The 12,933-nt window shown below is 40.2% G+C and overlaps 1 protein-coding gene across 1 annotated transcript in view; it reads left to right on the top strand.

The window, feature by feature from the left end:
• The window catches only part of LOC128854810 (octopamine receptor beta-3R), a 60,323-nt gene that overhangs the window by 26,280 nt on the left and 21,110 nt on the right, over positions 1-12,933 (top strand). Inside the window, exons 3-5 of the mRNA XM_054089219.1 lie at positions 6,058-6,333; positions 6,433-6,610; positions 7,961-10,340. Of these exons, the coding sequence (XP_053945194.1) occupies positions 6,058-6,333; positions 6,433-6,610; positions 7,961-10,340 (2,834 nt within the window). The remainder of the gene's footprint in view (positions 1-6,057; positions 6,334-6,432; positions 6,611-7,960; positions 10,341-12,933) is intronic.

The raw sequence follows: 12,933 nt of genomic DNA, 5'->3' as shown, positions 1-12,933 counted from the left end.
TTCGAGAAAAAAAATGCTAATGGCCATTGTATTATTCCCAATGAAATTAGACTTTGAAAGCATTTGAAGAGTCGCACTTTCATAAAATTTAATGTTGGTTGGTTGTTTCGTTGGTGATTGGTGATTCGTCCAGAATTCAATTTGCGCTTCCACACCATTTTGTTGCCACATCCTCGTTACCAACTTGTTTAACGGTTATTTACAGTATGACTATATCCAGTCTGTGCGGTTTAAGAACCTTATTAGGTTGTTGACATCTAAGCCAGGCAGTTGTTCGAGACTCTCGAACAACGGTTTGCCCAGGGTTAACATTCTGTCCTTCAATAGGGCAGGGCATTCACAGAGGAAATGGAAGATTGTTTCCTTTCTCTCCGGTTGTTTACAACTATGACAGTATGTGTCTGTTGCAGTTCATCTGCTTTTACGTTACCTTCAATGCTCCGATGTCCTGGCACCCAGATTAAGGTAACTTTATGGTTTTCACTCAAGGTGATAATGTCATTCCTGCTTTGCTCCACCAATTTAAAGGTTGTTGTCGCCCAATCCAGTGCCAAGACAAATCTGCAATTAGTAACCTAGAAACCTCCCCAATAGCCAGTACTTCCGCCTGAAAGACACTGCAGGCATTAGGAAGACGTACAGATTTTTCAATTTTAACTCTATAGGAATATATACCTGCTCCAACACCACATTCCACTTTGGAGTCATCTGTATAGACTTTAGTGTCGAAGTTGTTAAATGAGAATTCCTTACTAAATTCTACCCAGGAAGGAATGAGAGCCACAAAGTTTCTATTGAATGTTACCGTCAGGATGATATAATCAGTACTCTCCGAGGTATACTGGTTTTGTCGCAGTTAATGACTGGCATAGCCATACGTTTTTTCCTTCCAGCGACCCACTTAATTTAACCTAAGTGCACTCATGGTTGCCATCTTCTCGATATGTAGATCTACCGGAACATGATCTGATTGCGCAACTGTTATTGCGAAGACTGACCTTTGTACTCAGCCAAATAATTTGATGCTGTATTCTCTCTCTAGAACTATCCACCAAACCACCGAGACATATACGATACCCCATCTTCTTCCTAGCATACCTTTACAGACATATAAAGCGATTTCTGTTTTTTCTTACCCGAAATGAAATGTAATCTTGGAAAGAATTGCTCTTTATCGGATCCCAAAATTATTTCAAAAATTTTCGAGTGATTGAAAAATTACGTTATAAGAACTGCACATGTACAAGTTTATTTAAAAGTAAAAAGGGGGCACCCATTAATAAGAGGAGGAATCAAAATGTCTGCGCCACTTTAATACACGAGGTGGCGCCTATCGTGTTACCGTTGTAACAATGTCAGCTGATTTTTTGTGACGGCACTCTTGTGTAACTGGTGAGCAGTGTGAACAGATTACCGTTTTCGTAATTTGATTTAGCTTTTTTTTGTTCTCTATCGTCGGAGTTTTGGTTCTTTCTTCCTGAACCTTTTCTACCATCCTTTATTGAAACTTTGTCATTTCTAATTATGTGAAATATAATTTGTTTGTTTGTTAGTTCAGTAATTCGCGCAGTTCTATTAAGCTTTACTTTCTATTTATCATCTGGTCACATTGTTGGCGATTGCGATTATTGTTGGTGTTTATTATTATTCGTGTGCTATTTGCTTGGGACTTTTTTCGCTTTATTAACATTTCAAGCTTGTTCTTCTTGTTCTGCTTCGAGCAGTCAAATCTCTCTCTGGCAACTGCAGTATTGCCCAGTTATAGATATGAAAAAACTCCAAAATCGCCCATTTAAGGAAAAGAAAATAACGATTTTTTATTGAATTTCTTAAAGAACTTTGTATACATGACAAATTCCTTTTACTGTGTGCATTTTTTTAAATAAATGTGTTATGGTTAGGTACAACAAACTGTACAGAAAAAAAGAAGTTTTAAAAATCCTTCCTTGTATTCCAAACTTATGTTAAGATAATTTCTTAAAAAAGCCATCAATTTAGTTTGGCAAATTACTTTTATTCAATTCAAAGTAAAAAATGTGTGAAAATAATACAAAATTAAGAATCAATTTACTTTTGCTCGATATGACCACCTTTTGCCTCGACTATGGTATTGAGATGGTCCAGAAACGAATCGCAATCTGCCCGAATGTGACTTACAGGTATTTTGGTCCACTCGCGATAATGGCTTTTTTCAGCGTCTCGGGACTGGTGACTCCTTTAGTTCAGTTCTTGCTCTGCAAAATAACCCAAAAGAGAATAATCCATCGGTTTCGCGGCTGGGGAATTTGAGAGCCATTGTGTAGACGTTATGAAGTTCGAAACGTTGTTTTTTAGCCTTTCTTGCTTCACTCGAGCTTTGTGAGATGGTCCTGTTGGAACGTCCATGGTCTGCCACCGAAATGTTTATCTGCCCACGGCTTCAAAGTAACCTCCAGAATACTTTCCTATTAAAATTTCGCATTTACCTTGACGCCAGGCTCGATGAAAACGATTGGATAGCGCCCATCTGCGGTTACGACGGCCCAAATCATTACCTGTGGCGGGTGCTGCCTCCTAGTGGCCAATAGATAACTCAAATTCTCGTATGAACGGTCGGTCAAATAAACCCTATCGTTTTGGTGGTTTACGAATTGCTCGATTTCAAAAATTTTCTCGCCAGAAAACACAATGTTCGGAAATTGACCGTTTTCGGCCAAGCGAAGCAACTCCTTCGCTCTCTAAAGTCTGACTTGTTGCTGCTTTGGTGTGAGGTCAGGTGCCTTTTGGGTCTTGTAAGACTTGACTTTGAGATCATTTTTCAGTGTACAGCGGATGCTACGGATATATATTTTCAGTTCTTTCGCCATTGGATTGGCAATTCGTCAAGTTTTTTACTTTTTGAACCATTTCACGTGACGTTGCAGTCTTTTGATGACCTCCTCCATGACGTTTCGCGATGCTACCATTATCATTGTACCGAGTAATGGTGCGATAAACAAAAACTCTATTAACTTTAAGGTGCACGAGCTAACGAACAATCGTTGGTTGTGATTTTCCAGCCATTTATAATGCAATCACACTAATACGTTTGAAATCCATTACTGATATTCTTTTTTCGCGCTTACTGTCGACAAACTGCTCCCGCGCCCTTGTAAACAATATTCTGGGCTATCACTTAGCCAACTAAAAGAGAGTTGATGCACGGCGCGAGCAGTCTGAAGTTGATTACACTTCGAGTGCCGAGCCCTGTAATGTTACAAGGTAAGGCACTCCTTTTGCAAACTGTTTGTTATGGTTTCTTTAGTATTATCTGGTATTTTTTTATGTTTGCTATGACTTTAATTTGTACTCAGCATATTCAAAGGCCTTTTAAATTTTACAAAAATATAAATAAAATATTCCTGCATATCTTCAAAAGGAGCAAATTTTAGATTTGCTCATTCAAAACATCAAATTTTAGAAGAATCAACAAATTTGCAATAGTACTGAAATCTTCTCAGCGTAAGATTTAAATGTTACAGTGGCCGTTTTAGACCGGTTAATTATAAACAATTGTTTAACTTACAACTTAAGTGGGTTTAAAATTAAAAAAGAAACAAACACCAAACTCAAAAATTTTCGCATTTTAGGTATAAAAAAACACTGAATTTATTGCGAAGAGAAAATTGTTGGCAACACTGCACAACTACACCAATGTGACCGTCACACACTCTCTGATGAGCGCAATCTTGTTTCTATCAATCTTGACTTTAATATTTCCCCATTCATTTGAATAAAAAAAATATTTATTTCAAGCTGTCATTTCATTTTTTGCTTACAAGCTATTTGAGTTACCTTGTCAGTGCATTTTTTTGCAATGGAATTAGCCACAAATGTCTTGAAGAAATTTACTTAAAATTGAAGGCCTTCAGTAACAACACCACCACCTCTTCACCATGAAGAGGAAGCTTTATAGACTCGTTCTGTCTAAGCTAAAAGGTGTCACAATTCAGCTATCCAAGAAAATTAAATATCTTGGAGTAATCCTCGATAGTAAGCTCCTCTGGAAATCACACGTTAAAACAAAGGCATCCAAAACACTGGCAGCCTTCTGGCAGTGCGAGGGTGTTTTTGGAAAAACTTGGGGTCTTTCTCCTAGCAAGGTCTTATGGATCTACACGGCTATGATAAGGCCTATTATGATCTGTGCATCACGGACAACAGAGTAGGCATGGACTTCCATCCAACGATCCTTGCCTTGCCCCTTAACTCCATGCCTTCCAGAGTCGTGCTTGACAAGAGATACAGTGTGGTGCTGCCAGAGGCTCAACTGTGCTCAAACTAAGAAAATGAGCTTGGGAAACACTGTTTTTGCATTTTCACGGATGGCTCCAGGCTCCGGCTCTGCATGCATCCGTGTTTCAAGCGGAGGTGTATGCTGTTCAAGAAGCGATGAACTTTGTAGTAGAAAACAGATGGAGATCAATATGTGTCTGCAGCGACAGCCCAGCTGCGCTCATGACCTTCAGGCTGAACTATGTCGGTAGATATAATAGCCTGATGCCAACATGGGTCCCGGAACACGAGATCACTGACTCTTTAGCCAGAATGGGGCCCGGAGCCCGTTGTGCCACTCTCTTCTGCAGCCATCAAAGTACCGGGTAGCAAACGGGTTACTCTAACCCACAAGCGGGCTTGGCAGACGGAGAGAGGCTGCAGATGGACAAAACTGATATTGCCTATCATCTCCGACCGACTGTCGCAGTTCCTCCTGTCACTAAGCAGAGGGGACTGTAGGAAGCTGGTTGGACTGATGACGGGTCACTTTCTATGGGCAAAGCACATGGAAAAGAAGGGCATCTCAAACAGTGCACTTTGCACAGCATTTGAAGAGAAGGATGAGATGGCGGACCACTTCCTGTGCGTCTGCCCCGCCTTCGCTCGAATCAAACTTGAAGTTTTTAGCACTGATGTGTTAAGAAGCGACTACCTTGGCTCCTTAGCACTACGAGATCTACTCAGATTTCTTTGGAAGTCGAGCAGATTTAAAGAAAATGAAAAAGGGAGTCCGAGTGCAGTACAATGGATTTATTTGTGTCTGAGTGCTGTACTTGCTACTCTGTCCCGACAAACAAAAAACAGGTCATAACAAAAGTGGTAAAATAATCAGCTACTTCCTGGCTTCAGCTATTCATGAATAGATTTTGCTTGTCAAACGTGCTCGTAAAAGAGTGGAATATAGACCAGGTACTGAACGTCCAAAAATTGCAGTAACACCACAAGCCATTGAGCTATAATACAATATTATGTGTGAAGATCCAAGTTTGACTAAAACTGAAAGTGAAATTGATAATACCAAAGACATCTCAGATGAACGAGTACTCCATATTTTACATGAAAAATGATATATATGTACATATCAATATAATCGGCCCTTACACCCTTTATTTGGTGTTTGACCGAGCCCCCACAAGTGGAGTTTCACACAAATGGAGCAACCTACAGTTATAAACCGACTCCGAACGGCAGATTGTACCAATTTCGTTAACAATGCAATAAGAAGTTTTGGAACAATATTTAGCTGAGCTTCCAGAAAATTAGTACATGGGCGGAATAAAAATATTGGAGGATCATTGGGTTAAGCGCTTTGAACTGGAGAAAGATTATGTTGAATAAAAAATTAGTTTAATTTAAAAGTGAACATTCCTTCATTTTTAGTTTTTTTTACACTAAAAGCCGCAGCCAGCTCATGTCGCCTATATTATTCTGCGTAAACACTAACATTCCTTAAATAGTTCCGAATAGCTGAACTTGCACTAGCTTTGAACCATCCATTTTCTCTTTTGCCAAAGCTTTCCCTGCAGGGAATAAATTTTCTCTGTACGAGTATTCACAGATATGCGTACAGCAACGCTTTGCTTACACTGGGTCACATTTCGTATTGTATCTACAGCTGCGTCTAATAAAATGAGCGCAGAGTAACTGTGTCTAAACAACTATCGAATTTCATAACACTCCAATGGTCTCCGTTTGCCATTACATAGATACAAACAAATATATAAATGCATAAGTATGTCTGTAATTTTATCTTCCCTTCAGGTACTATGCCATTGTCCGACCCCTAGAATATCCACTCTATATGACAAATCGTACTGTTTGCTTTATGTTGGCCAATGTTTGGATACTACCGGCGCTCATATCATTTACGCCCATCTTTCTCGGCTGGTATACAACGGCCGAGCATCAGCGTGAAACCTTATTGCATCCGGATCAGTGTTCATTTGTGGTCAACAAGGCATATGCGCTCATATCAAGCTCGGTCAGCTTTTGGATACCAGGCATCGTTATGCTTTGTATGTATTGGCGCATCTACAAGTAAGTTAGGCTGAGATGCTAAAAAGCCATAAATCAAAATGGGCAATGAATTTGCTTATATGTAAATACGTTTGCATGTGTGTGTTTGTGTATTTGCAGAGAAGCGGTGCGTCAACGTAAAGCTTTAAGTCGCACTAGTTCGAATATTTTATTGAATAGTGTACATATGGGACACACGCAGCATTCGACTAATCTCAATTATTTGCATCCAAGCGATTGTGAATTTAGTGCAACGATGGCACGTGAAGAAACACATAGCGCAATAAGCAATTTCGAGGTAAGTGAGGAAAAAAATTATAAGCTATTCGCCTTTAGGGCAGAAATGGTAATTAAGTATTTAGATTTTACAAACGTGGCGCTAATAAACATAAGCTTGGCCTTGCTAAACAATCACTTCCACCTTGATACTACCAAAAAGGCATCGATACCAAGTACCAAGCTCGGAAAAATCTTCGAGTAAAACAAAAAAAAGAGTTTTAAAAAACAAGTATCGAGAATTTACTTACAAGTACAGGTATCAAGGAATCATTACCCATATGCCAGTCATTATAGCTTCCACCTACATTTCTATATTTAAAAACAACACAAAATCACACTCATTAACTTTAAATTTAATCTCAAATACCAAGCTAACTAAGGGGCTCTCCCAGCCACAACTCCATTACCATATTAATCCAAATTTTAAGCCCAATCTAAGTTAATTTGAAATTCAACTTCAATCACAACATTAACTTAACCTCAACCTAACCAACAACCCTTACTCATCTACCTAAGTCCATACATTGCATTAAAATTCTCAACCTTGAATTTAAATTTTAACTTACACCTCAACCTGACCACCAACCTCCACTCAAACTTTAATCGTAACATACTGATCGCTAGCCCTAACCTTAACCCTAGACTCAACCTTAGTCCCAACCTCAACCTCCCTCTAAACTTGAGCCTAAACTTTCTGTTCGCTAATCCAGGCCTTCACAACTCCTCCTATTTTAAACTTTACCTTACCTTCGTCTTTACATAATCTCAAATTCAACCTTAACCTATATCTCAACCTTCTAATCGCAATTTCTAGCCTTGGCTTCAACTTCCATTTTAAATTTTACCTTATTATTGACCTTAATCTCGAATACAAGCATACTCAACTCTTTGTTTTCTGCCTTAATATCAGCCTCAACCTCAAAACTTCAATATACAGTTTCTGATCGCTAACCTTCACTGCAACCCATATGTTAAACTTACCATCGCTTTAAACTCCGATCTCACACACAGGATCTCCTTATCAACCTTTACTTTTCCACATATATCTCAATCTCAAACTCAACCTCAATCTCAACCTAAATTTACATTTTCTGATCGTTAATTCTAGCATTAACATAATTTTAGGTTTACCCCTTTCATTGACTTCAACCTCGAAGAGAAGCATAACCTTCTTCTCAACTCTTAGTTTTTCACGTTAATCTCAGAGCTCACCATGAAAATTTGTTTCTTGAACTCAAGCGCAGCTCTAATCTCAACCTCCATTTAGTTTTAAATTAGAACCTCAACTCCCTATTCCGCTCTGAATGCAATTTTGTCTCACATAACACATTTATTTTTGCAATTAAAATTTTCTTTTTCCTCCCTGCAGGATATACTGCCACAAACAACAGACGATGACGACGAGAAAGACGACTGTGATGAACTGCGGGTACCAGCACCACCCCGACGGCTAAGCCGTAGCAGTATCGATTTGCGCGACTTAGAGCTGGAGCGTTACGAGAAGGTCACACATACCGACAGCGCACCCTCTATGATCGCACTACACTACGCTGCACAACAGCAACAAAATGACGATGGCACCACCATCAATCCACAAATATGGACAGAAGGCCTGGCAGATCTGCAACAATCCGTTTACATCACTAAAAGATCAGCGTCTCCAATCAACTCACACAGCAGCTCGCCAAAGCATTCACCCAGCCAACGCCAAAGCTCTAGCAGTAAGCATTCCCAAAAGACGCAGCAGAAAAGTTGTGATTCCGAGCAACAAGTGTTTGGCATGCTAAGCGATGACAGTGAGCCGAATGACTATTACGATAGTGCGAAGCATTTGAAAGCTAAGCATCAGCAGTTGCAAGCGCCAGCAACTTGCCTGCCCATTGCGGAGGACAACAAGGAATTGAAGCGTCTCATCGAAGACAACTATTTGTACTTCAAGAAGCAAACGGGTGGACAGGATGCTGGTGAACAGGATGGCCAACAGGCGTCAAGTAGTGGCAAATTTCCAGCACGTAGTGAAACTGATTTCATTAAGATGAAAAATGGACGCAACTACAGCCGTAGTAGTGGCAGCAGCGACGGAAGTGGAAAGAAACCGTTTGCTCTCAGCGATTCTGAGTTCCTCAAAACCATGGCAGACTCCAGAAACAAGCGAAAGCAGCTGGAGTCGCTTAAAGAAGGTGTTGTGAAGGAAGGGAAAGAAAAAGAGAAACAGAAAGAAAAGGAGAAAGGCTTCACATTCAAGGGACTGCTGGCGAAGACTAAACGGTCGAGCACAGAGTGCTTCTCAATCGAAAAGAAGCGCCATCAGGCAAATTCCGAGGAAATACGTAGCAGTCGCGCACAACTATTTCGTCGTTCACGCAATCGTAAGCTGTCCCATAGCTACAATGGTGGCATGAGTCGTAAGCAGGAGGTACGTTCGCGTCAACACAGCGACACAGACTCAGAGGCGGGTTTCGTTTATTTCTCATACATAAGTACCATGGGGGAGAGTCAAGAAAGTTCTGCAACGCGCTACAACACGCCCGACATTTTGCTCGACATCAATGTACTAAACGATGACGATCCCATGAAGGACAACACTTCAATAAAAACACACGAGTTCGATATAACCACCTCGCCACACGGACACAACAACAGCTCTGTACAGCTCATCGACTTGGGCGAATCACAAGAAGTTGCTTTCAGCGGCTCAGAAGACTTCTCACAGTATACCGACTGCCTAACAGAATCACCGCACATACCGGCTACGCCGCCGCCATCACTATCGCCTTCCTCACTAGCTGAGCCCATAGTTCCTGAACAGCTGCTCCACCAGCAGCCCACTCAATGCGCCATTGAACTGCCGGAGAAAAGTAATATTCTCATTACCTCGCGCACTGACCTCGTTGAGCTCTTCCGCTCACTAAGTTTTCCCATCGCTGAGCTCGGGCCCACCACTATCGACTCGCCACATCGCAAATACCACTCATCATCCAACTCCACCGAATCTAAGTCTGGCAAGTCAGCAAAACAGATTAAACAACGCCTAAGCACACTCAGTGATCAAATATTAGTTACGAAAAATAGCGCCAACTTTCTTATATCCCCACCGGCAACACCAAATTTCAATTCCGCACAAAATCTACCGACCACTAAATCAAATGCTTACTCTAGCGCGCCAAGCAACACGGTCAACGTATACTTTCTTTCACCGCCACCCACAGCAACATTGCCGCAATTCTCAAGCAGCTCACCAACAAGCAACCCATTCACCAGCGACACGTCTACGGTATCCTTGGACGTGCTAACCGCACTAACAGTGCCACCACCTCAAATTCAACAGACCTTGGCCATGCACGCGACAGCGCAAGTGTCGCAATGTAAATCGCCGAAACCAGAAATCATACTTGATTCCACACTCTCACCCACCTCGTTACACGGCGGCAATAATGGCGATATCGATGGAGGTGATGGGGGTGATGGTGGTCTGCTGACCAGCGAAGAGAAGGATTTAACTTTGCCATTATTCAAAAGTCACGACAGCGAACCAGAAACCACCTCGACAACGACGGCACAAGCAGGACGTCATCGTGGCAGTATACTGACTGGAGGTGGCGTCATATATGACGGCAACGGTGGCCAATCGTTGCGCAAACGTCAGGCCTCGGTGGTGACGTACGATGTTAATGTCATCAATTTTTCACAGGACAACAACGATAGTCGCAGTTACATACCAATGGGTCGTGTATCGACCAGTTCGGCAAGTAAGTACCGCACATGCAATACTATTGAAGTCACTACTACTTGGCAATTAGCACACCAACTGCCGATACCACTAGCAACAATTCGAAGTCCACACATACCGCACACATACATACACCATTACCATAAACATCAATACCACAACTATCACCCTCATACAATTGCTTGGCTCAGGTCATGAGACCAGTCATTATAGAACACCTCCACTCATTTGCCAATCAAAATTGTTACACTCCAATGTATGTAGTAATTCGAGTGAGTTTGTAATTCCAACATACTGTACATATATTTCGTTGCATCCACGTAATTACACCAATTAAGCGGTTCCACCTTGCCGTGTTAAGCGCAGAAGCGATGAATGAATATGACGGAGTTCATGGTTCTTGAAGCCTTGCGTAGAAATGTGCATTGGTAATGAGTACCTGGTGGTCACGGGGTCATTTCTACATACTTACATAATTCATATTTTATGAAGCCTACTTGACATTTGTGTTTTCTATTGTTTACTTACTTATTTGTTGTGATTTTGTTACTGTTCATTTGATTTCTTTTCATTTCTACAAATAGTTTATTTATTAGTCTTCCATTGTTGTTGTGGTAACATGCCTCACCTGTCTCATTGTCTGCTTTTCCATGTCGTTAACTCGTAAAGTCGTAAGACATACATACACAAAATATGAACTACTCTGATTGAAGTAAATGCATACATACTTAGTCGTACTCGTAAGTGTTGTTGTCGTCGTCGTTATCGTTAATATTTGTGTCACTTACCAGAGAGAGGCAAATGTAACTATACAAATATATGTATGTATGTACTTAGAATTGTTGGTAGACATACAAATAAATACCATTTGAAAGTATGCAGTGGTGGATGAGGTCTGTTAGCTCCGGGAGCCTCCTTAATGTTATTAACTATGCCCACCTGCAGCCGGCGTCCACGATGTTAAGCTTTTATTATTAAGCTCCGAATATGTGGCATTACGTACAAAAACATTAACCGAAAATTTTGGAGAAAAAAGAAAAAGTAAAAATAAAATGACAATACGACGTGCCCTAAAGGAATATTCAAAAATTCACCCGTTGTAAAACGTACAAAATCAAGGTGGTGGTACGGTTGATTGTCAAAGTAAAGAATTGAGAAACTAAAAAACAAATAATGAATTCGCCTTGTTTCATTCTGAGCTGACAGCCACATGGAACGACAAAAAAAAAATTTGGCCGATTTACCAACACCACCTTTAATAGATTCACCTTGACCTAAATAGTACAATCGCTTTCAATAAGAAAATATTAAATGCATGAAAGCCGTGAGTAAGTCTCCTATGTGTGGAAATTAAGTTCCAGGCATTTATTAAAAAAATTAATTTACGAACATAACAGTCTTCTATCTCTAACTTTACAACTCCAATCTTGCTCCCACGATGAGAAGTACCCTTGGTAATCCGTCGTAGTCAACCCTTTCAGCTTACTTGACCGCCTGGACGGCGGCATGATGAGTTACCTAAAGGTGCAACCTCATCTTGGTAAATAGAAAAGGTCTCGCTAGGAATGAATCGAAGCTATGAAGTGAGTGTATCCACCGTGGACGTTCGAATTTGGATCTCTCCTTTGAACATAAAATACATACAGATAAATTTGATAGATATTGTGTTTTTTGACCTCTTGCGCAAAGCTTAATCACGGAACCTTATATTTAACTCTGGGTTATTACACTATCTCATTTCATTTTGTAATCAAGGGATTATTTTTCGAAAATTTTTCACAGCACCAACTACTCATAATATTTAAGGGAGCACGATTTTTAATTGATCCGAAATTAGCGAGACAAGAACTTTCCCTCTACTTTCGAGAGACGAAAAAGTTGGATAATAGGATATACCATATTACAACATCTGTAGCAGCAGCTCCTCTATTTTGTGTTGTTACAGGTATACCGTAGAATTGGTGATAGTCCCCGCTACTAACCTATTTGAACAGTTGAGTCAATAAATAAAAATACAGTAGGCTTCTGCTCAACTCAAATTCATAATTAAAAATTAATATCATGCACACTTTAGCATTTTTTGAACTTAATTCAAGTTAAATGTCGCACATTTTTTTTCTTTTGAGTTAATTGATTGTGTCATTATTCATGACAACACCTCATAATTTCAAATGAAAATTGTGAAACGTTGTCCCACTATGATCGCTGTAATTTAATTATCCTGCTCATTTTGAATCACCCATGAAAATTTTACTTAATATACCAAGAATGACAGATTACCAGAAAAGATTACAAATTGTGGAGGTAACTTCTGTTGCACGTCACCTGGTACTCGGCAACAGAATTATGATATGTCCGCTCATTTCAAAAGTATTCACACTTTCGTCCAATGAGTCGTTGTTCAGACGGCAACGAAGCAAAGTGAATGAGGATTGTGTTGATTTTTTGTATATATCACCAACATAATTTCTGTGTTTTCACACAAACCGCTGTTATGGCCCCGGTTACGTCATCCAATCAGCTGATTCCTTCAAAATCGCTGAAAGCTGGTTGACAGTCTATTATTGACCACAATTCTGCACAAATTTTATGGTATAAACAGAATCAAAATT

The sequence above is a fragment of the Anastrepha ludens genome, chromosome 2 (genome assembly GCF_028408465.1).
Source record: "Anastrepha ludens isolate Willacy chromosome 2, idAnaLude1.1, whole genome shotgun sequence".
NCBI classification, from domain to species: Eukaryota; Metazoa; Arthropoda; class Insecta; order Diptera; family Tephritidae; genus Anastrepha; species Anastrepha ludens.
Note: the sequence above shows the minus strand (reverse complement) of the source record. Positions and strands in the feature narration are given on the sequence as shown.